General features: G+C 35.6%; 1 protein-coding gene across 4 annotated transcripts in view; it reads right to left on the bottom strand.

Annotated features, from left to right (window-relative positions):
- The window catches only part of Miga1 (mitoguardin 1), a 73,509-nt gene that overhangs the window by 41,995 nt on the left and 5,462 nt on the right, over positions 1-26,052 (bottom strand). For all 4 annotated transcript variants that reach the window (XM_048814107.1, XM_048814108.1, XM_048814106.1 and 1 more), the window contains exons 3-7: positions 16,926-17,103; positions 14,707-14,843; positions 12,618-12,744; positions 9,376-9,509; positions 7,755-7,878 (exon numbers count right to left, since the gene is read on the bottom strand). In XM_048814107.1, coding sequence (XP_048670064.1) covers positions 7,755-7,878; positions 9,376-9,509; positions 12,618-12,744; positions 14,707-14,843; positions 16,926-17,103 — 700 coding nt within the window. The remainder of the gene's footprint in view (positions 1-7,754; positions 7,879-9,375; positions 9,510-12,617; positions 12,745-14,706; positions 14,844-16,925; positions 17,104-26,052) is intronic.

Below are 26,052 nucleotides of genomic sequence, written 5' to 3'. Positions count from 1 at the left end.
ACCAAATTAAATAATTGATACATTTAAAAAAATAAAATAAAATAAAAGCTCCACAGTGATTCTGATAAACACCTTGATAAGATCCATAGACCTGCCGGGCGTGGTGGTACACACCTGTAATCTCAGCAGCTTGGGAGGCTGAGGCAGTAGGATCACAAGTTCAAAGCTAGTCTTAGCAACTTAGTGAGGCCTTAAGGAACTCAGTGAGACCCTGTCTCTAAATAAAATACAAAACAGGGGCTGGGGATGTTACTCAATGGTTAAACGTCCCTGAGTTCAATATGAGGTACAAAAACAAAACAAAACAAAAAAAACCTCCACAGACCTATTAATATATATAGTACATTGATGCAACATTATAAGGCATCGAACATAACAGAAAAACTAAATATGTGTTCCGCCCACAAGGAATTTAATGTCTAGTATAACAGATTAAATATGTACAGAAATAATTATAATCATACTGCTTTAAGTATTCAACACCAATTGAGGAAACCTTTAAATACCTACCACCTTCCTAGTTCATATGGGACTTCTATCCATTCTTCAAAAAGTATATTATGGAGTCACCTGTGGTGGCACACACCTGTAATCACAGCAAATAAGGAGGCTGAGAGAGGAGGGCTGAGATCAGCCTCAGTAACTTAGTGAGGCCCTAAGCAACTTAGTGAAACCTATCTCAAAATAAAAAATAAACAGGGCTGGGGATGTGACTCAGTGGTTAAACACCTCTGGGTTCAATCCCTGGTACCAAAACAAATAAACAAAAATAACTAGGAATGAAACAACCATAGAAACCAGCTATCCCACTCCTTGGTATTTATCCAAAAGAACTAAAATTGGCATGTTATATAGGGCCACAGTCACTTCAATGTTTATAGCAGTGCAATTCACAATAGCCAAGTTTATAGAACCAGTCCAGATGGCCGTCAACAGATGACTGAATAAAGGAAATGTGGTATATATACACAATGGAGTTTTACTCATTCATAAAGAATGAAATTATGAAATTTTGTTGGTAAATGGATGGGACTGGAGAACATCAAGCTACATGAAATAAGTCAGACCCAGCTAGACCAAAGTAAGAAAAAAGAGGGAGGGGTCAGAATTCCATGAAAATAGAAGAAAGATCGGTGGAGTAGAGGAAGGAGATTGAGGGGGAGGGAGAGAGAAGGGGAAAGGGAGGAACAATGGAACGAAACTGATCAAATTATTCTAGGTACCTATATGAATATACCATAGTGAATTTCACTTTTATGTATAGCTATAATGCACTAATTAAAAAAAAAAAAATAGCCAGGTATGATGGCGCACACCTGTAATCCCAGCAGCTCAGGAGGCTTACCCAAGAGGATCTCAAGTTCAAAGAAAGCTTCAGCAAAAGTGAGGTACTAAGTACTGTCTCTAAATAAAATACAAAATAGGGTTGGCGATGTGGCTCAGTGGTCAAGTGCCCCTGAGTTCAATCCTTAGTACCAAAAAACAAACAAACAAAAAAAACCCAAAAACAAAAAACTGTAAATGATACAAAAGATCAGTAGAGGAAAGGGATCGGGGGAGTGAGGAGGGAATAAAAAGGAGAAGCATTGGGGACTGAATTAGAGCAAATTATATGTCAAAAATGAACCCAAATATTATGTATAACTATAATACATATTTTAAAAAAAATAAAGTCAACAGACATACTCCAAAAAATCTAATCAATAAGGAAGATGCAATTCCAGTATATATTACTTCCTTTAATAGAACCTATTTTAAACTTGGACTTCCTGGAACTGAGATATTCAGGGGTTTACAGAAATAATTAGACATTTTGAAAAAAGTATATTTATAGGTCCAAAAGTTTTAAAAAGTATATTATACTGATTTACATTTTAAGTTGCACCTTTACCTCTTCATTACCACTCCCTGTGGGAAGAGTAACTTAGCTAATGCTGAGAACCTGAGTACCATTAAGGATTTAGAAGAAAATAAGATACAGTTATTGTTCACTGCATGGCTTTCATTGCACACTAGTTCTCGTTCTCTCTCTCTCTCTCTCTCTCTCTCTCTCTCTCTCTCTCTCTGTCAGACCTTCTAGAGAAAATTCTGGGTCTGCATACTATTACTTTTGTGCTGGATCTCATTCTCCTCTGTTTAACAGAGTATTGCCAAGAATTGTAAGGCAGGCAGGGGATCCCTAAACAGCTGACTGGTAAGTATGCTAGCTATCTGCTCTGCATTCCCAGCTCTTCTCCACAAAATTTTATAAAGTGAACAGAAGGTATTGTAGGAAGACTGACCACATTGGTCAATCTAGGTATTAGGAAAAAGAATTTTAGAAAGTTAATACTATAACTTAATTTTTTAAAAAAAATTTAAATACTTCTTGTGTTCTCAATTTATCCAGAGCCCAAAGGCAGATGGTACCCCAAAGACCACCAATGCCATTATGAAGGAACAGAGAAAGGTAAGAGGGGTTTACTTTAGCTTGAAATGCAGATATAAATGCATGGAAGAAATAGCTTTGAAGACAATTATGTTTTATAGGCAAAAGAGGAAGGTTCAGAGTATGATGAACTATGCAAAGGAACAGCATCAGCAGAAGAATGGAAAAAGAGGAAATTTTACTAAAAACCTGGAGTTGATTATACAACTAAAATCTTAGAAATTTCAGTTGGAAGAGACTTTGTCCAATTTGACTGAGTGACAAAACAGGAGCTGTACACCAAGAGCAAATTATATTCATGCTTATAAAATTATGTCAAAATGAACCCAAATATGTATAACTATAATATATATATTTTTTAAAAATAAAGTCAACAAACATACTCCAAAAAATCTAATCAATAAGGAAGATGCAATTCCAGTACATATCATTTCCTTTAATAGGACCTATTTTAAACCTGGACTTCCTAGAACTAAGATATCCAGGGGCTTAAGAAATAATTAGACATTTTGAAAAAAGTATATTTCAGGCTACATGAAATAAGTCAGACCCAGGAATAAGATGTAGATGCACTACTATAGGAAGGGGTACAAACAGAATGATTAAATCCAAGCAAAATATTAATGAAGAAGCAGAAAAAAAAAGAATGAATGACAGTTATATTATAGAGGGAGAATTGACAGAATTTACTAAATTAATAGATGTACTACCAGGAGGAAGTATATCCATTATCATTTTTTGTTTTCCTCCTATGCATGACAAGAGCAGATATCAAGGAAAGCCAATACTTTTAGCTATACATAATCACTTTTGCAAATCCTTCAGATGACATTTTTTTTCCTAACAGAGGAAAAGAAGATTTAATATCTTGTTTTACTTTCCCAAATAAATAACTTTCAATGTGACTTAAATATCTTATTTCAGTCAATGCAAATATATGCTACTAAGATAATATAAAATCAAATTTATTCCCATAAATGAATTTTGTCTAAAAATGATCCAACATCATCATAATAAAAGAAGGAATGAGGGTTGGGGTTGTAGCTCAGTGGTAGAGCACTTGCCTAGCATGTATGAGGTACTGTATTCTTCCCACCATACATATATAAGTAAATTTAAAGGTCCATTGATCACTAAAAAAATATTTAAAAAAGAAGTAATGAACAAGTTACTTCCATTTACCTGTAACCATGTAATTCTTAAATCATCTCACAATAGGTCCCTTTAAACACCTAGAATACAATTTCAATAATAAATCAATAACAAAGTGGTCACTTTGTCTGTGCTAAACATAATATATGCTATCTCATTTAATCCCCACAATTCTACAGAGTTAATCTAGTATAGTCCTGCATCTTATATTGAAGAAGCAGTCTAACAAAGGTCAAGGCTTGCTTAAGTTTTCATAGCAAGTACAAGAGCCAGGAGTTGAAGCTATATTAGGTTGCCTTCAAAGTTCATGTTCTTCAGTCATTTCATAGAAGAAAAAATACAACTGAACAACAAATATATGGAAAAATTTTCAACATCTCTAGCAATTAGAGAAATGCAAATCAAAACTACTTTAAGATTTCATCTCACTCTAGTCATAATGGCAATTACCAAGAAAACAAGCCACAATATATGTTGGCAGGAAAAAGGTACTCTCAGACATTGGGACTGTAAATTGGTGAAACCACTCTGGAAAGCAGCACAGAGTTCCCTCAGAAAACTTGGAATGAAACCATACCATTTGACTCAGCTATCCCACTTTTCGGTTTATACACAAAGGACTTAAAATCAGCATACCTCAGTGATGCAGCCACATCAATGTTTACAACAGCTCAGTTCACAACAGCTCAACTACAGAACCAACTTAGATGCCCTTCTACAGATGAATGGATGAAGAAAATGTGGTATATATACACAATGGAATATTACTTAGCCTTAAAGAAGAATAAAATTATGGCATTTGCCAGTAAATGCTTGGAGCTGGAGAATATCATGCTAAGTGAAATGAGCCAATCCCAAAGAACCAAAGGCTGAATGTTTTCTCTGATATGTGGATGCTGATTCACAATAAGGGGGGGGTGGGCTTAGGGAAAAATAGAGGTTCTTTGGATTAGGCAGAGGGAAGTGAAGGAAGGGGAGGAGGTACAGGAGTAGGAAGGATAATGGAATGAATCGGAAATTATGATCCTATGTGAATATATGACTACATGACCAGGGTAATTCTACATCATATACAACCAGAAAAATGAGAAGTTATACTCCATTTATGGATGATGTGTCAATATGCATTCTACTGTCATATATAAGTAATTAGAACAACAACAAAAAAGTCCATGTTCCTAATCTATCACTGAAATCATATTGAAGGTTCTTGGTAGAATCTCCAAAAATTGTAACAAAATATAAGCTTCTGAAAAACAGAAACTACAAATCCACTTAGTATTTAGCTATTAACTAAAAGAACTTAACAGTAATGGAGATTCATTCTAATGAATTTAAATCTTAAATGAATGAAATCTTAATGGATTTAAATTCATGCTAATGATTTAAATCTATTTAAATCTTCTGTGCATAATTTTCATGCTTTCTATCACTGAGTTACAGTAGCAGGTGTACACAAAACGTTGCCAGAACAAGTGATGACCTAAATTTAACTCCCAGTGCTACAAGCTACTGAATGGCATTTATGAGTCATAGGCATCCAAAATATAGATAAATGTGCTGCCCCCTAGTGATTTCAACACATCATACCTAATACTAACCCTCACAAGTCAGTAAATACTTTCATTATTAGAGAACTGAGTCAAATCTTCATTTCATTTGCCAGAAATTGTCTGACTTCTATAATAAGAGGAATAGAACAATTATTGTTTAGGCCAGAATTTGGGGTGCTTAAGAGCTTATAAATAAAGTAATAGGCTAGGTGTGGTGGCGCATGCCTCTAATCCCAGAGACCAGAGAGACTGAGGCGTAGGATCACAAGGTTAAGAACAGCCTAGTCAACTTAGCAAGACCTTGTCTCACAATAAAATATAAAAAGAACTTGGGATGTTGCTTAGAGAGCACCCTCAATTTAATTTCCAGTAAAACACACACACACACACACACACACACACAATGGTGGCTAACAAATATTCCAACCTTGAAAGCTTACCAAATTCTTTTTTTTTTTTTTAAAGAGAGAGAGAGAGAATTTTAATATTTATTTTTTTTAGCTTCCGGCAGACACATCTTTGTATGTGGTGCTGAGGATCAAACCCGGGCCGCACGCATGCCACGCGCTACTGCCTGAGCCACATCCCCAGCCCCCTACCAAATTCTTAAGAGAGCCAGGCACTGTGGCACACTTCTGTAATTCCAGCCACTCCAGAGGTTGACAAACAAGAATTGAAAGTTAAAGGCTAGTATGGGCAACTTAGGGAAACTTTGTCTCAAAAAAAAAGTTATTAAGAGAAAATAAATTAATTTCATTAAGTAAGACAAAGCAGATTCCAAAACAATGAAGTATTCACTAACGTCAGAATAATACTTGGTTTAGACTCACCCCTGAGCCTCTGAAGGCATTTGTGAGGCTCTCTTTATGTATGACTACTAATATAACTTGCCTGCCAATAATACAAATTAAATGTATAAAATGAATTTGGACTTGGAGAATGAGGAAAGTTAAATGACTTCTAAATAATTTTGATTAATATCAAATAAGAGATATAATAAAGCTACTCCTTACTTAGCCATAGTAGTCAGTTCTTTCAATCCAAAAGTTCGAAAATGGAAACCTGCAATATCCAAACAAGTCTTAAGAAGGAATAAAATGTAATAGCTTTGTAATTATTATTTATCTATGTACTTTCCAAGACAAAAGCAGGCAAAGGCCCTTCAATGCTGCAAGAAGCAAGCTAGTCTAATAGCCAATGACAGCTGGGTTAAGACGTGAGTGGGCTGAGGAACTTATTCCAAACCTAAGTTAACTGAATGTCTGGATTGACTATGGGTCCTGTTCTAAACATCCTATCTTTTTAGTATTTCAAACTAATAATAATTTCCTCAGAAACAACTTGAAGACTCCCCAAATTAAGCAACTGGTCCAGGGGTCTTTCTGTCTAGAGGCAATATGGACCTAAAGTAGATGTTATGGGGAAGTACCCAAGAAATCTTTATAATCTGAAGAAACTGAGTTAGACTCTATCAACCTCTAAAGAAGCTATAGATAAAAACATTTGGGGCATTCCAAATAGCATCAAATCTGAGATGCACATCCAAGACCAACTACACACCTACATAATCCTTATCATGAGGCTGGAAGAACTGCAGGTAGAACAGTAGACAAAACATTCCTAGTGTAAGACCTTAAAAGTCTCAGAGTTAGGCTTAGGGATAGGATTAGGGTTCTTTTTCCCTCCTTATATTTATAATTTTTTCCTACTTCTTTCTGTTGATTCTTACCACTTTCCTAGAGTTTCCAGTTGTTCTATTTTCATTTTACATTTGAATTATTTTAAAATTCCTTCTCTCAGGACTGCCTAGTATGCATGAAGCCCTGGGTTTGATCCCTGGGACCACCAAAAAAAAAACAAGAATCCTTTTCTTAGAGTTGGGCTTGGTGACACACACCTGTAATCCCAGCAACTGAGGATGCTGGGGCAGAAAGATCACAAGTTCAAGGCCAGACTCAACAACTTAGAAAACCCTTTTGAAATAAAAAGGGCCCTGGCACAGTAGCGCATGCCTGTAATCTCAGCAGCTTGGAATGCTGAGATAGGAGGATCACAAGTTCAAAGCCAGCCTCAGCAACAGCGAGGTGCTAAGCAACTCAGTGAGATTCTGTCTCTAAATAAAATATAAAATAGGGCTGGGAATGTGGCTCAGTGGCCGAGTGCCCCTGAGTTCAATCGCTGGTACCTCCCCACCAAAAAAAAAGGGCCAGATGTAACTCAGTGGTTGAATGACCCTGGGTTCAATCCTTAGTGTACACACACAGATTAGAACTTTTTTCTCTTGGCTCCTTCCTTCCTTCCTTCCTTCCTTCCTTCCTTCCTTCCTTCCTTCCTTCCCTCCCTCCCTCCCTCCCTCCTTCCTTCCTTCCTTCCTTCCTATTTTTAGTTGTTGATAGACCTTTATTTACTTGTATGCAGTGCTGAGAATCAAACCCAATGCCTCACATATGCCAGGCAGTGTGATACCGCTGAGCTCCTGCCCCAGCCCCTCGTGGCTATTTTAAACTAAATATCTAACTTATTGGTACAAAAGACAAATGTATTAATAACCAAGTGATTTCAAGAATATAAAAGAAGAAAATCATATACTTCATAAAAACCAAACAAAAGATCCATCTTACCAGTATCATTAGCAAGGGAATTAGGATCAGACCCCCCAAGGGTAGCTTCAAACTCCTCTTGGAGACGATATGCTCTTTGTAGCAGAGCTTCAAGTTTATGGATGAATTCAGTACTAATAATATCCTACAAAGAGAGAATAGAACAAATTAGATTCTAATGTTAAAATTCTAAACATAGAAGATGTTTACTTAATGCAGGCAAAAAGCAGGATATATAAAACTGTTAGTTAAGCATGGTGACACATGCCTGTAATGCCTATAATTCTAGTTACTCGAAAGTCTGAGGCAGAAACAAGTTGAGGCCCATGTCAGCAACTTCGTGAAACCCTGTCTCAAAAAATAAAAGGGCTAGGGATGTGGCTTAGTGGTAGAGTTCAATCCCCAGTACCGCCAAAAACAAAAATGAAAACAAACACCAGCCTACTGTTAGGCAGTAAAAAGGGCGCTATAGAAATCATGAGGCCTGGATTCTAGTTAATTTGGCAAAATTATCTCAGTTATCAGGGATTGAGTTTCATTATCTGTAAAATTGAGGAGTTCGACTAGATCAGGGGTTCTTGAATAAGGTTCCTGAACCAGCAGCATAATTATTAAAAATGCAAATCCCATGATCCACCTCAATTCTACAGTATTATAAACACTGGCCATAAATCTGTGTTTTAACAACTTCTCCAGGTGATTCTGATGTATGCTCAAGTTTGAGAACTACTAATCTACCTAAATGATCATTAAGGACCAATCTAGTTTTACTTCTATGTATTATTTACTTTTATGAATTATAATAGCATATAATTAAACCCAATGCACAAGACAGATTTTAAAAAGTTCCTTTAGAAATCTTATTTGCTAGGGCTGGGGGTGTGGCTCAGCAGTAGAGCACTAGCCTAGCACAGGCGAGGCCCTGGATTTGATCCTCAGCACCACGTAAAAATAAATAAATTAATTAAAGATATTGTATCCAACTACAACTAAAAAAATAAATATTAAAAAAAAAAATAAATCTTATTTGCTGAGCTGGCAATAGAGCCCAGTGATAGAGCACTTGCCTAGCATGCTTGAGGTCCTGGGTTCAATCCCCAGAACTGCAAAAAAGAAAAAAAAAAAAGAACATTTCTGTCTACTTAACTATCCTAGGAAAGTAAGAAACTTGATGAATGGCAACTAACTGAACAGAAAACACCCAACAAGAAATATCCCACATAATCCCAAGAGAATGATAAAAAGGTCCAGTCAATGCCACTGAAAGCAGATACACTGAATCAACATTAAAAAAACGTTTGAGGGGCTGGGGGTGTAGCTCAGTGGTAGAGCGCTTGTCTAGCACGCATGAGGCACTGGGTTCAATCCTCAGCAACACATAAAAACAAATAAATAAAATAAAGGTACTGTGTCCAACCACAACTAAAAAATAAATATTAAAAAAAAAAAACAGTTTGAGGGCTGGAGCTGTAGTTCAGTGGCAAAGCACTCGCCTAGCATATGTGAGGCACTGGATTTGATCCTTAGCACCACATAAAAATAAATAAAATAAAGGCATTTTGTCCATCTACAGCTACAAAAAACAACAACAACAACAACAAAAAAACAGTTTGATTCTTCCTCATCAATAAATCACCCTTACATCTACACTTTCTTCAGCAATGGCATCCCCAGCGCCCAGTTTAATGGAACCGCAGGCTTCATCTTCAGCCTGTCTATTGCGAAAGGTTAGAGCTTGTTCCCATCGACGCAATGCCTCTTCAAACAATTCCATACCTAAAAGTAGGAACACAATAATGGTAAGTGAGTAAGACCAATGTCAAAATAAAATTATTTGGGGTCTGAAATGTTTTCATAGAGTTATCTTCAATAGCACAGTCTAATGCAAATTTGGCATTAAAGAATAATTTTATACTCCTATTATTTCAGAGTAGGATTTAAATTCCCCAATATACTCTGAGTTTGCAGTTCAGTTCTAGTCAACCAAAAATCAGAAAAGAAAATGGCCAACTGAGAATTTTTTTAATATTTATTTTTTACTTGTAGTTGGACACAATATCTTTATTTTATTTATTTTTATGTGGTGCTGAGGTTTGAACCCAGGGCTTTGCACATGTCAGGCGAGCGCTCTACCACTGAGCCACTGGGGGGGTGGGAGAGGGGTGGGGGGGGTGAATGTACACCTCTTTTTCTCCAAGTTAAAAAAAAAAAAAAACACGCTGGCCAAAGTTATTATGCACTTCAACCAAAACTAAAATATATTAAAACTTCAACTTTTCTGCATTAAGAAAAAATATTTAAAAGTTCCTTAAGAATCTGGACAAGTCATACTCAAGATTTTTTTAGAATATTTAGATAAAGACTACCTCTCCTCTAAAGGCATTTCTTTAATCATCTGTAGAATGCAGAACATGAAACAAAATCATCTTCACATGCAATGTAGAACTTATCCTTGTTTGATTTTTCTGTAGCAAATATCATGCTTTTGATTTTTTCATTCTAAAAATCTTATGCACTTAAAAGATAATTGTAGGTGGATTGAGTTGTAGCTTAGGGGTAGAGCACTTGCCTCACACATGTGAGGTCCTGGATTCAATCCTCAGTACCACATAAAAAAAAAGCAAATAAAATAAAGATATTGTGTACATCTATAACTAAAATATATATATATATAAAAGATAATTGTAGCCAGGCACAGTAGAGTACACCTGTGATCCTAACTACTTTGGAGGCTGAGGCAGGAGGATCCCAATTTCAAGGCCAACCTATGAAACTTAGTGAGGTTCTGTCTCAAAATAAATTATATAAAAAGGTCTGAGGGTGTACCCTCAGTGGTACCCCACCACCACCACACTCTTCAATCTCTAGTACTCATTTGGGGTAGGCAATGACAATTATATCTATCCTCTTTTCTGTAAGCTATCTAACTCTACACTATTTTTCCTTTCCTTACACTATCCCCTATCTATCTGTCCAATTATTTTGGCTGAACACAGGAAAATTACCTAAGATCAGAGTTGTCCAAAGATAACAGATGACTCCTTGGGAAGTACTGTGGTTCCACTTCATTGTGGAACATGACCCAGACCACCATATCTCATCAGTTTTATAACAGGACGTCAAATATAAGTCACCAGACTTTTTCTTTTTTTTTTTGGTTTTGGGAATTGAACCCAGCGGGGGATCAACCATTGAGCCACATCCCCAGTCCTTTTTTACATTTTTTATTTTGAGACAGGGTCTCGCTAAGTTGCTGAGGCTGCTTTTCAACTCATGGTTCTCCTGCCACAGGCTGCCAAGATGCTGGGATTACAGGATATGCTACTAGACAAGTCACAGATCTTTTTAGAATGTCAGTTTTGGAAAGGGAATTTAAGCAAAAATATAGAAGTGATTAGATTAGGTGACCCACAGGGCTCCTACCAATTCAAATTTTATAATACAGCAAACCTCATTGCAGCTTATCTGGTATTGCTCTACTTTTCTTCAATTTAAGTGCTGAGTATTCTAACAGAATCTGTGACTGAAGATTTACTAGACAGAGTTATCTAGAAACAGAGTGAGCTTAATTCTTTGGTGACCTTTGGAGAAAATGGTAAAAGAAGTATTCTTCTTTACCCTTTGCAGAAACCCCCACTGTAATACCACTGGAGGTGATATAGCCTAACTATTCCAGACCATGGGAATACCCTAAAAGCACACAGCCTTTTACTAAGACAACCCTTGTACTGCTCTCCAGGGCCACATCAAAGATTTTAGGGGTTATTTTTTATTTAAAAGGAATGTGGCCTAAAATACAGTGCAAAATATTAGGGAAGGAAAAGCACTTGAATGTTCTGATTCAATAGCAGGTTCAGGGTTTTTTGTTGTTCAGGGTTTTTTGTTGTTGTTCCCTCCCTACACAAGGCTCCAGTGAGGCTCCCTAGACATGCTTGTGGTCAAGTCAAGAGTAACACTGAGATGGGATACACAGAAGATTTTCTTTCTGCTTAATTTCTCTGGATATAGGAAGAATACAAATGATAGCAGATGAAGTAAAGTGGATTTGGATAGATTATTAGAGAAGAGTCATTAGGTTAGCTTAATGTAGTAGGCTTAATGATCGCTACACAAAAACAGCAAGTTCTAACCAGAATCTGTTCTACCTTATGTGAAAAAAAGTATCTTTGCAGATGTAATTAAGGTAAGGATCCTAATGAGATTGTCTTAGATTATCTGGTGGACCCTAAATTCAATTACAAGTGTCCTTTTTTTTTTTTTTTGGTATTGGGGATTGATCCCAGGGGTGTTTAACCACTAAGCTACATCCCTACATCCCAGGCTTTTATTATATCTTATTTAGAGACAGGGTCTCATTGAGTTGCTTAGGGCCTTGCTAAATTGCTGAGGCTGGCCTTGAACTTGCAGTCCTCCTGCCTCAGCCTCTCAAGCTGCTGAAATTACAGGTATGCTCTACCATACTTGACACAAGTGTCCTTTTAAGAGACGTGAAGGGAGATTTAATGTCCACAGAGAATGCAACAGAAAGACCCGAGGCAGAGGTGGAGTAATGTGGCCACAAGCCAAGGAAGGCTAGCAGTCACTAGAAACTGAAAGAGACAAGGAATGAACTCTCCCATAGGCCTCCACCTTGATTTCATCTCAGTGATAAAGACTTCAGACTTCTGGCCTCCAGAACTCTGTGTGAATAAATTGCAACTATTTAAGGCACCACATTTTTAGTATTTTGTTACAGCACCATCAGGAAATTAATAAACTGGTGATGCTATATAGACTAGATTCAACAGATACAACATTTTAAAATTACAGTTGCTCTTCTTAAAACAATTCAGTTGTTTTAGTTTCAAAACTCAATATCTTAAAACTTTATCATGTTATTCTTACCCATTAAGTATAAGTTCTCAGGAGTGGTCACAGGAATATTTACAAGTTTAACATCATCTTCATCCACTTTGTCCCAGGAATTAGAATTGCCACAAGCACAGCTATGGCAGGAATTGACACTCTGGACCTAAAAGTAAGATTAATAAAAGTTCCTTTAAAATCTCTCTAGAATACTATATTTATTTATATTTATTAATTATTTACATAAATCCTATAGCAGGGGAAACAATCAATGCAATTTTCACCTGAAGAAATAATTCTGATTATATTCAAGCAAAATTAGGATTCATATGACCCTAAATATTCTGAGTCTCTGTTTGCTCAAAAATACATAAGTAGAACAATATTTTGAATATAAATCAGTTATTTCCATAAGCATGAGGCAGTTATTTTTATAATGTTATCTAGCTTATTTCCCTTTTAGAATGTTTGACAATGCTGACTCTTTGCCAAATGAGAATTAAAAGTGTGTATCATTATTGTACATACTCTTCAACCTTAGCAAGGTCCACTACATCATATTTCAATCACCTCTATGCAAATGAATTACAAATCCCTAATTCCAATTATGTTTTCTTTTGAGTAATCCAGATCTATCTTTTCTTCTGCCTACTAGTTGATTCCACCTGGTTTTCTGCTGGCATCTCAAATTGACTACATCATAAAAAGAAGTTCAGCATCTTCCCACAACAAAAATTCCTCCTCCTCCCAAGTTCACTAATATTTCCAATTCCCATAATTTATCAAACAAACAACAACAACAACAACAAAAAACAAAAAACAGGAAGTCATCTCCAACAGGTCTTCCCACGTCTTTCATATCCAGTGACTAAGCATTTCTAGATCCTTTTTTCTCCTTTCTACTTCTGTTAACATGACCATAATTTAGGCACTCATAACCTACTGACTACAGGGCAGAAAATCCAGGCAGAAATCTGGGTTTATACCCCTGGCAGGAAAATGATGAGGCTGGCTGAAGAAGTACAGTAAAGTGATTCTGAAAACTTGTTATATTACTATCATGAAATTCCCCATGTCTAATTCTAGTTAAAAATAAAAGTTTCAAATTTCAATTGAAAAATTTCTAAATAGGTATTTCTGACACTGAACTATAGGTATACTCTTTATTATCCTGTTCAATTTCATAGCACAGAAAGTCTACAGGTCTTTGATCTAGATGTTCCTACTCATAAGCCTTTAAAAAATTATATTTTTACTGGGCATGGTGGTACATGCCTGTAGTATCAGGTACTAAGGAGGTTGAGGCAAGAGGATTACAAGTTTGAGGCCAGCCTCAGCAACTTAGCAAGGCCCTAAGCAAATTAGTGAGACCCTATCTTGAAAAAAAAAAAGGACTGGGGGGGGGTGTATCTCAGAGCCCCTGGGTTCAATCTCTAGTACAAGAAATAAATAAATAAAAATTTTAAAGATATATAAACTTTATTCCTCACTTGTCAATCAATATTATATTAAGGATTTAGGGGCTGGGGTGGTGGCTCAGTGGTAGAGTGCCTGCCTAGCATGTGCGAGGCACTGGGTTCACTTCTCAGCACCACATATAAATAAATAAAATAAAGGTCCATTGGACAACTAAAAAATATTTTTAAAAAATATTATATTAAGGATTTCAGGAAGTCTTCCACCTATTAGTTAATACAATATGAACGCTGCAAAAGAGGAGGTAAGGAACCCCACACTTGCCAAATACTTTTCCTTAAGTAGGCTCATCAAGGGATTTTTGTAACTTAGCACAAAGTCTGGCTACATCAATCAGCTTCTTGTATAGCATCTAATTTTGAAGCATTGCTTTCACATCAAAACCACTCTCATAGGATCCTATGAACTATAACACTCACTCAAAGAAACCTGGAACCAAACTGTCTGAAATATTTAGCCAAAAAATACTTTTACCTGCCTGAAGAAAACAAATTAACCAGCTGATTTGATAAGGTTCTTTCTATACAAAGAGCTGTTAAGTGTGTGACACTTAAACTAATATATAAGAAGAGACATACAACAAATGTTATAATAATAATAATAATAATAATAATAATAATAATAATAATAATAAATATAGGTTTTTACTTACAGAAGCCAAACTCTGTGCAGAACCTGAGTATTTACTGAAAAGTCCTCCATTAGCAAAGTTACAAGACTGAGATCCTTTGTCTTTGGTGGAACTTAAAGATAATGTCAAATTCTGTCTACTACTGGAACAACTTGAACCTATTAACAAACATACAAATATTTAAAGTATCAATAATTTTAATAATAATTTTCATGTAAAATTTGAAATTTATATTATATTCATTCAGAAAGCTTCTAATTTTTAAAACATACTCCATTCACCTGAACAAATTATCAAATGTACAATAGTATTAATATTTATATCTCTAATCATTTTTAAAACATTTTTAGGTGTAGATGGACACAATATCTTTATTTTATTTTTGTGTGGTGCTGAGGATCAAAACCTGTGTCTTACATGTGTAAGGTAAGTGCTCTACCACTGAGCTACAACCGCAGCCCACCATCTCTAATTTTTTTTTAATATTTATTTTTTGTTTGTAACTGGAAACGATATCTTTATTTTATTTACTTATTTTTATGTGGTGCTGAGGATCGAACCCAGGGCCTCCCACGTGCTAGGCGAGTGCTCTACTGCTGAGCCACAATCCCAGCCCCTCTAATGTTTTTAAAGCTACTAAAATTTGCTTCTGAAATTAAGAGTCAGTTCACCTAATTAATCAAGAAAATTTGCAGGGAGGAAGAGCAGGAAGAAAAGATTAACATTAAACAGATACATGAGGTGGGATGGAAAGGGAGAGAAAAGGGAAATTGCATGGTAATGGAGGGAGACCCTCATTGTTATACAAAATTACATATAAGAGGTTGTGAGGGGAATGGGAAAATAAACAAGGAGAAATATGAATTACAGTGGATGGGGTAGAGAGAGAAGATGGGAGGGGAGGGAGGGGGGATGGTAGAGGATAGGAAAGGTAGCAGAATACAACAGTTACTAATAGGGCAGTATGTAAAAATGTGGATGTGTAACCGATGTGATTCTGCAATCTGTATTTGGGGTAAAATTGGGAGTTCATAACCAACTTGAATCTAATGTATGAAATATGATATGTCAAGAGCTTTATAATGTTTTGAACAACCAATAAAAAAAAAAAAAAGAAAAAAGAAAATTTGAATGGTCTATTATAATCACTATGAAACCACTAACAACTATTAAACTTCAAACTGTACATTATAACAAAGCAATTCCTTTCCTGAATTATATCTAAACCTTACCCACATTGTATTACATTCAGTTTTTTATACATCTCTCTCCTCCATCCATCTATCCATTTTTCTGGGGCAGATGGCATATCTAAGTTTTTCTTAACAGACCAGGTAAGACACTTCTAGATTCAAATCCCAGTACTTTAAAATTATACAGCCTTGGGTAAATCACTTAACTTTTACTTATCTCAATTTTCCTTTATATATAAAAGCGAACAATCACAAAGAGTTTTGTAGTCCTAATTCACAGGACTGCTATAAAGTTAAATAAAGCACCAAGTATACAGCATCTGTCTAAAATCTAATAAAATTTTCAATGAATGATAGCAATCACTACTGCAGTGTTCACTGTGCTTAGTGCAAATTGTTGCTCCTTATGTGCTGGACAAATGCATCATGAAAGCATATCATACACTAAATAAAAATCTGAAAATTCTAGCATATTCAAGAAAGTATTTTTATTCCTACAATTTAGCAATATGTACCATATCTCTAACAAAAGTTATAAATTCTTTAAAATTCAGCAATTCTTCTACAACTAAAGATTCTGAGGAAATAAAAAAATGTGTGCAAAATAAGAAAACCATGAACATACCACAATGAACAACAATGGAAATGCTTAAATAGATTAGGGTACATTTGTACAAATTTAACCCAAATTATATATAAAAATGATAGTACAGATATATTTTTATAGACCTGGAAAGCTATTCTTAATACAAATTTACTTATAGATAACAGCAAATTTTATACCTCAATATAATTAGGTACAAATACAAATGGAAAGACACACTAAAGCACTATCAGTAGCTATTTCTGTGCAGTAGAATTTCAAGTGATTTTAATTTTTTCTGTTTACTTTTCTATATTTTCTAGTCTTTCTAAAATGTTTAATTACTTACAAGTTAAATATTAAGGAAAAAATTTTGAAGACTGAAATGCTGAAATCCCTGTATTTCATCCATGATTTACACAAGAAATTTCTTCTGTGGACTTGGTTCAGCTATTTTCACATACCTTTGTCTGATGCTGCTCTTTTAGTGTACTCCAGTAAGAGGTGCTCTGGTTCCCATGGTAATATTTTTCCTTTCTTCTTTCCACGTTTTCTTTTAAAGTGATGGGCCAGAAAAACTACAGATATAGCACTCACTGCAGTTACAACAAACAACTTTTTAGCTACCGGCGAAAATTTGATCTGGAAAAGACGCAGTTAGTTTGAAAAAAAATCTTTTTTATTTGTCCAATAAAAATAAAAGCATAATACTAAATTCACTCTTAATCTAAACTACTTATAAATATTACAAGGAGAATACAATTTTACTCTTTTACAAATAACAGTTTGATGTAAAGAAAATTTTTAATATAATAATTTATTACTTTTCTGAGGTTCTCAAACAAAAAATATGGCCCCAAAGTTGGGAGAACAAAATAATTCAACCCTGTGAATCTTTTTTGAGCAAGTAATAATTAAACCATGCAACTGAAGCTGTATCAAACAAGATTTTTTATTACAGAAATGATTAAAGCAAACTTCTATTTATTTATTTTTAAATATTTATTTTTTTAGTTTTAGGTGGACACTATATCTTTGTTTTATTTTTATGTGGTGCTAAGGATCAAACCCAGTGCCTAATGCATGGTAGGTGAGCACTCTACCACTGAGCCATAACCCTAGCCCCTAAATCAAACTTTTAAAAAATCTGTTCTATTAGTTATACATGACAGTAGAATGCATTTTGACACATTATAAACAAATAGAGCACAACTCCTCATTCCTCTGGCTGTACATGGTGCAGCGTCACACTGGTAGTGTAGTGTAATCATACATGTATATAGGGTAATAATGTCTGTCTCATTCCATCATCCTTCCCACCCCGATATCCTTTCCCCTCCCCCCACTCCCCTCTACCCAATCCAAAGTTCATTCATTCTTCCTTACCCACCCCCCATAAATCAAACTTTTAAACTGACCCAATTTTTAAAAAGTTACCTGGAAATCTAAGCCAACAAAAGTTAACTCAATTTCTAAATACCATATAAATAAGCCATTTTATTCATGAATTATTCAACAAATCAAATATTTGATACTCAAATAAGATACTCTGAATCTTACAAAGTACCAGGAATATGCTATGAATTAAAATCTTCTTGTAATTCTATTCAACATATACTAAGTGCCTACCACTGATTAGGAAACATTTAGTATATAGAGGTCACAGATGTTGCTTCCATCAAATAGTATAATAACTCACAGTTGAGACAGATATATTGGCAAATAATTACAAAACACTGTGACAGATACAGTTGTATGAGGACTAAGTACTAATATCATATCAAGAAGTAATTAACTTTCTCTCAGGGGACAGACTCTACTATTTATCTAAAATGCAGAGAAACTATAAAATAAAGCTAACAGATTGGAACACAGCTGGAAAAAGTGTCACTACCAACCTCACAGCAAAAAAATAAAGTCAGACAAATGGCTGGTTCTCAACTTTGAACCCAGGTCATCCAGACAGAAAATCAAAATAAAAAAAATAGAGCTAAATTGTATCCTAGAACAAATGAACCTAACAGAACATTCCATCTGAAATATACATTTTTCTCATGAGTACATGGAACATTCTCCAGGACAGATCATGTGATAGACCAAAAAAAAAAGTCTCAACAAATCTTTAAAAATTGAAATCATATTGAGCATCTTTTCTGAGCACAATGCAATAAAACTAGTAATCAAGAACAAGAAAAACTTCAGAAAACACAAATACATGAAAATTAAACAACTTACTCTTGAATAACCAATAGACTGAGGAAGAGATAAAAAATATTTAAAATTTCCTGGGGGGAGAAATGAAGAAACAACGTAAAAACACATGGGATATAGTAGCAAAAGCAGTAGGATAGGTTTATAGATATCAATGTCTACATCAAGAAAGAGAATAGGTATCACACACTGTAATCCTAGTGACTTGGGAGGCTGAGGCAGGAGGACCTCATTCAAGGCCAGCCTGAGCAACTCAGCAAGACCGTCTCAAAATAAAAAAATAAAAATGGTTGGGGATGTGGCTCAGTGGTAGAACACCACTGGGTTCAATGCCTACTGAAAAAAAAAAATAAAGAGAAGAAAGATCTCAGTTACGACAACAACAACAAAACAACCACCACCTACCAGCACATCTCAAGGAATAAGAAAAACAAGAACAAACCAAACCCAAAATTAGTAGAAGGAAAAAAATCAAAGATCAGACAAGAAATAAATGCAACAGAGGGAGAAAGAAAACATAAATACTAAAGAGCCATCAGAGAGCTAGTTCTTTCAAAAGATATATAAAATTGACAGACTAAGAAAAATAGAGAAAACTTAAGTTAGTGTTCCATTATCTAAGATATGGATAATATCTAAGATAATAAATATATAAAAAATTTATTTTGGCTCATAGTTTTAAGGTTTCAATACATGATCAGTTGGCCCCATTACTTTGGGTGAAGCAGCAGATCATGGTAGCAGCAAAACCACTTACTTCATGGTCAGAGGAGTGAACCAGAACAAAGAACTGGGTCCCACAGTCCTCTTCAAAGGCATACCAAGGGCAACCAAGATGGCAAAAAAGGAAGTCAAGAGACAGAGACCTCTCATATGTACTCACCTCCTAAAGGCCCTACCGCCTCCCAAAAGCACCATAAGGCTAGGAAGCAAGCCTTTGCCACATGGACCTTTGAGGGATACTTATCCAATCCATAGCAATACTCCAATAAAATCAGACACATTACAACTGACAGCACAGAAATACAAAGAATCATTATAGATTATTATGAACAGTTACAAGCTAACACATTTAATAACTCAAAAGGACAAATTATGGACACATACCCTTTGGTAGGGTGTTTTTTTTTTTTTTTTGGGTAGTGCCAGGGATTGAACCCAGGGCCTGTGCATGGGAGGCAAGCCCTCTTCCAACTGAGCTATATCCCTAGCCTCATTTAGCAAGGTTAAATCATAAAGAAATACAAAAATCAGGCATGATGGTCATGCCTGTAATCCTAGCTACTCCAGAGGCTGAGTAAGGAGGATCAAAAATTCAAGGCCAGGCTGGGTAACTTAATAAGACCCTGTCTCAAAATAAAAATTAAAAAGGGTGAGGGATATAGCTCAGTGGTGGACTACTTGCCTAGAATATGTGAGGCCCTGGGTTCAATCCCCAGTACCACACACAAAAGTTTTGTTTTCACTGTCATCAAGTGGGGTTCATCCCAGGGATGCAAGGATAGCTCAAAGTATATGAATCAATAAACACAATAAATCACACCAACAGATTGAAACACAGAACTCACATGATCATCTTAAGAGATGCAAAAAAAGCATCTGATAAAAGTCAACACCCCTAATGACAAAAACACTGAAGGATGTTTTGAAAGAATATATATCAACATAACAAAGGCCATACATAATAAGCCAACAGCTAATATGTACTAAAAAAAAAAATTGAAAGCTTTCTAAGATCTGGAACAAGCCAAGGATAACCACTTTCACCACTTTTGTTCAATACAGTAGCCAGAACAATCAGACAGAAGAGAGAAAGGGCAACCAAGTTGGCAAAAAGGAAGTCAAATTGTCACTGTTTGCAGATGATGTGATTGTATATAAAGAAAACCCCAAAGACTCCACCAAAAAACTACTAGAACCAATAAACAATTTAGAAATTTGCAGGATATAAAATCAAAATTTAAAAATCTTCAGCACTATTATATGTCAATAGCTAATTACCTGAAATAGAGATCAAGAAAGCAACCTGATTTACAAGAGCTATCAAAAAAAAAATACAAAAAACTTAAAAATAAATTTAACCAAAGAGAAAATATCTCTACAACAAAAACTATAAAACTCTGATGAGCTGGGTGCTGGTTCAAGCCTGTAATCCCAGGAAGTGTGGAGGCTGAGGCATGAGGATCACAAATTCAAAGACAGTCTCAACAACTTAGGGAGGCCCTGTCTCAAAACAAAAAAGAAAAAAGGTTGGGGATGTGGCTCAGTGGACAAAAAAAATTTTTAAAAGATGAAAAAATTTGAAGAGGACATAAAAAAGTTGAAAAACATTCTATGTTAACAAATTGGACGAATAAATATTGCTAAAATGACCATGCTACCCAAAGCAATCTACAGATTTAATGCAATAAATAAAATACCAAAGATATTCTTCACATAACTAGAAAAACAATCTTAAAATTTGTACAGAACCACAAAACCCCCAAATATCCAAAGTAATCTTGAGGAAAAGGAACTAAGCAATAAGCATTATACTACCTGACTTCAAAATATACTGCAAACCTGTCATAATCAAAACAGAATGGTTTTTGGCATTAAAAATAGACACAAAGACTAATGGAACAGAATAGAGAATCTAAAGGTAAACATGTACAATTACAGTCAGCTGTTTTTTGAAAAAAGTGCTAAGAACATACACAGAAGAAAGGACAATGTTTTTAGTGAAATGGTGCCGGGAAAACTAGGTATCCACATGCAAAGGAATGAAACTAGACCCCTATCTCTCATCAGTTACACTAGTTGCAAAAAGGCCTGAGTAAGGAGGATCAGTGCACTGAAGAGCCACTCCATTTTGCCTTGAAACTATGAAATGACTACAGAAAAACATAAGGGAAATGTTTCAGGATATTGGAATGAGCAAAGGTTTTCTGGTCAAGACCTGAAAGGCATAGAACAAATGCAAAATGGGATCACATCAAACTAGAAGTTTCTGCATAGCAAAGGAAATAATCATCAGAGGGAAAAGATAATCTATGGTACAGAACAAATACTTGCAAACTAACAGCTGACAAGGGCTCATATCCAGAGTATGGAACTCAAAAACTCAGTATCACTACTGTCATGTATAACTAATTAGAACAACAACAACAACAAAAAATCCCATCAGTATCAAAAAAAGCCAACTCAGTTAAAATATGGACAATATAGGGCTATGGGTGTATCTTAGTGGTAGAGCAGAAGCCAAGCATTCATGAAGCCCTGGACTCAATTCTCAGGACTAGAAAACAAAATATAACATGAAAGACCTAAACAGACATTTCTCAAAAGATGGCCATAATCTCAGCTACTTGGGAGTCTACTTGAGGCAGTAGGACTGCAAGTTCAGGCCAGCCTTAGCAACTTAGCAAGAACTTTCATCAAAGATAAGGGCTGGGGATGTGGCTCCTGGACGTTCAATCCTCAGCACCACAAAAACAAAGAAATAACACTAGGAATCATCTACGAAATGCAAATCAAAATCACAATGAGGGACTTGGGGTATAGTGCAGTGGTAGAGCATTTGCCTACTACGTGAAGCCCTGTATTCAATCTCCAGCATGAAAAAATAAGCAAGCAAACAAGCAAACAAACAAACAAAAAAAAAACTACAGTAAGCTATCACCTCACTCCAGTAAAAATGGCTATTGTCAGCAGGTGCAATTAAGATCCCTGTAATCTTAGCAACTAATGGAGGCTGAAGGCAAGAAGACTGCAAGTTTGAAATCAGCCCTGGTAACTTGGACCCTGTCTTAAAATAAAAAAATTAAAAATGGCTGGGGATGCAGCTCAAAGGTAGAACTAGAAGGTCCAGGTTCAATTCCCAGTTCCAAAAAAAGAGAACATTTTCTTTTTTTAAAAAAATATTTATTTTTTTAGTTTTAGGTGGATACAATATCTTTTTTAAAAAATATTTTTATTTTATTTATTTATTTTTATGTGGTGCTGAGGATCGAACCTAGGGCCTTGCGCATGCTAGACGAGCACTCTACCACTGAGCCACAACTCCAGCCCTAGGTGGACACAATATCTTTATTTTTTATTTTTATGTGGTATTGAGGATCGAACCCAGCGCCCCGCGCATGCCAGGCGAGTGCGCTATCACTTGAGCCACATCCCCAGCCCAAAAGAACATCTTCAAAAACACAAAAGATAACAAATGCTAGCAAGGGGGTAGAGAAAAAGGAACACTTTTTGCACTCTGTTGGTGAAAATGTAAACTGGTACAGCAATTATGGAAATCAGTATGGAGTTTCCTCAAAAAAATTAAAAACAGGGGCTGGGGATGTGGCTCAAGCGGTAGCCTGCTTGCCTGGCACGTGCGGGGCATGGGTTCAATCCTCAGCACCACATAAAGATAAAGATGTTGTGTCTGCCAAAAATTAAAAAATAAATATTAAAAAAATTCTCTCTCTCTCTCTCTCTCTCTTAAAAAAAATTAAAAACATAACTACAATATGATCTAGCAATCCCACTATTAGGTACATATCTGAAGGAAATAAATCATATGTTGAAGAGACAACTGTACTCCCATATTTACTACAGTATAATTCACAACAGTCATGAAATGAAAACAACCTAAGTGTCTTATCAACTGATAAATGGTTATAGAAAATGTGGTACATAATGGAATATTACTAATCCATTAAAAAGAACAAAATCCTATCATTTCATATAATAATAACATGGGTGAAACTGGGCATCATTATATTAAGTGAAACACTAGGCACAGAAAGATTGTATATGTGGAATCTAAAAAAAGATGATCGCTTAGTAGTTGAAAGTAGAACAGTGGTTACCAGAGGCTGGGAAGAGAAGAGAAAAAGGAAGGGAAGGAGAAAGATTGATCAATGAGTAATAAGTTGTAGTTAGATAAGAGTAAGAAGTTCTGGTGTGCTATTGTAGAGTGACCACAGGCAACAATTACATGTTTCAAAAAGCAAGAAAGGCCAGGCATGATGGCACACATGTATAATCCCAGCAACTCAGGAAGCTAAGAAAAAAAGGATCACAAGTCGAAAGCCACTTCAGCGAATTAGCAAGGCCCTAAGCATGCTAATGACTATTTCAAAATAAAAAGGGCTGGGGATGTGGCTCAGTGGTTAAGCACCACTGGATTCAATCCCTAGTACAAAAGAAAAAAAAAACAAGCAAGATGGAAAGATTTTGTATGTTTTCACCATTAAGAAATGATAAAAGTTTGAGGAAAGAGGTTTAACCTGACTTAAATATTATACAGTGTATACATGCCATCAAAACATTATGATATGGGGCTGGGGATGTGGCTCAAGCGGTAGCGCGCTTGCCTGGCATGCGTGCGGCCCGGGTTCAATCCTCAGCACCACATACAAACAAAGATGTTGTGTCCGCCGAAAACTAAAAAATAAATATTTAAAAAAAAAAAAAAAAAAAAAAAAACATTATGATACCCGATTAATATGTACAACTTTTAATATGTACAACTTTTGTTTTTAGCCAGGCTTCCTGGTGTGCACCTGTAGTCCCAGCTATTCAGGAGGCTAAGGCATGAGGATCACTTGAGCCCAGGAGTTAAGAGACCAGCCTGGGCAATGTATTGAGACCCCATCTCAGGTGGTCTCAATATCCAAAGTGAGTGAAAGGAAAAATATCCCATGGAAATAGTAACCAAAGATTTAAACAGATCAATTTCAAGCAATGAAACTGAAGACACCATCAAAAGCCTACCAAAAAGGAAAAGCCCAGGACTCTCAGCTGAGTTCCACCAGACCTTCAATGAAGAACTAACACCAGTCCTTCTCAAATTATTTCATGAAATAGAAAAGAAAAGAAGGAAACCCAAACTCAGCCTATGAAGCTAGTATAATCCTGATACCAAAACCAGACAAAGACACATTAAAAGAAAGAAAACTTCAGACCAATATGCCTGATGAAGATAGATACAAAGATTCTTAATAAAATACTGGCAAATCACATATAATAACATATTAAAAAGACAATGCACTATGATCAAGTGGGGTTCATCCCAGGGACACAAGGTTGGTTCAACTTATGGAAATCAATAAACGTAATTTACCACATCATTACATTTAAAGACAAGAATCACATGATTATCTCAATAGATGCAGAAAAAGCATTTGACAAAAGACAGTGTCCATTCATGTTCAAAACACTAGAAGAACTAGGGATAATAGAAACATACCTCAACATTGTAAAAGCTATATACATTAAACCCAAGGCCAACATCACTCTAAAAGGATTGAAAGCAGTCCTTCTAAAAACTGGAACAAGACAGGGATGCCCTCTTTTCCCATTTCTATTCAACATAGTCCTTGAAACTCTAGCCAGAGCAATTAGGCCCAAGAAAGAAATTAAAGGAATACAAATAGGAATAGAAGAGCTCAAACTATCCCTATTTGCCAAAGACATGATCCTATATTTAGAAGACCCAAAAATTCCTTCAGAAAACTTCTAGAACTCATAAATGAATTCAGCAAAGTAGCATAATATAAAATGAACACCCATAAATCAATCGTGTTCTTATACACCAATGATGAATCAGCTGAAAGAGAAATTTGGAAAACTATCCCATTCACAATAAGCTCAAAAAATAAAGAAAATATCTGGTGATCAATCTAACAAAAGAGGTGAAAACTATATTGAAAACTACAGAACATTAAAGAAAGAAATCGAAGAAGATCTTAGAAGATGAAAGATCTTCCATGTTCTCAGATAGACAGAACTAATATTATCATAATGGATATACTACCAAAAGCACTATACAGATTCAATGCAATTCCTATTAAGGTTCTGATAATGTTCTTCACAGAAATAGAAAAAAGCAGTCATGAAATTCATTTAGAAAAAATAAGAGGCCCAGAATAGCCAAAGCAATCCTTTGCAAGGAAAGTAAAGCGGGAAGCTTCATAATACCAGGCATTAAATTATACTACAGAGCTACAATAACAAAAACAGCATAGCATTAGCACCAAAACAGACATGAAGACCAATGGAACAGAATAGAAGACAGAGACAAACCCATATAAATATGTGGATGCCAACACATAAGAAGAAGATGGGGAACAGAAGTTCAGTGGATTAGACAAGAGGAATAAAGGGAAAGGAAGGGGAATAGGAATAGGAAAGAGTGGAATGAATTGAACATAACTTTCCTACATGATGTGAAACTCCACATCATGCACAAGCACAAGAATGGGATCCTAATTAGAGTAAGTTATACTTCATGTATATATAATATGTCAAAATACACTCTACTGGGGGTCTGAGGCTGTAGCTCAGTGGTAGAGCACTTGTCTAGTATGTGTGAGGCACTGGGTTCTATCCTTAGCACCACATAAAAATAAA

Source organism: Marmota marmota, unplaced genomic scaffold, assembly GCF_001458135.2.
Source record: "Marmota marmota marmota unplaced genomic scaffold, marMar, whole genome shotgun sequence".
NCBI classification, from domain to species: domain Eukaryota; kingdom Metazoa; phylum Chordata; class Mammalia; order Rodentia; family Sciuridae; genus Marmota; species Marmota marmota.
Note: the sequence above shows the minus strand (reverse complement) of the source record. Positions and strands in the feature narration are given on the sequence as shown.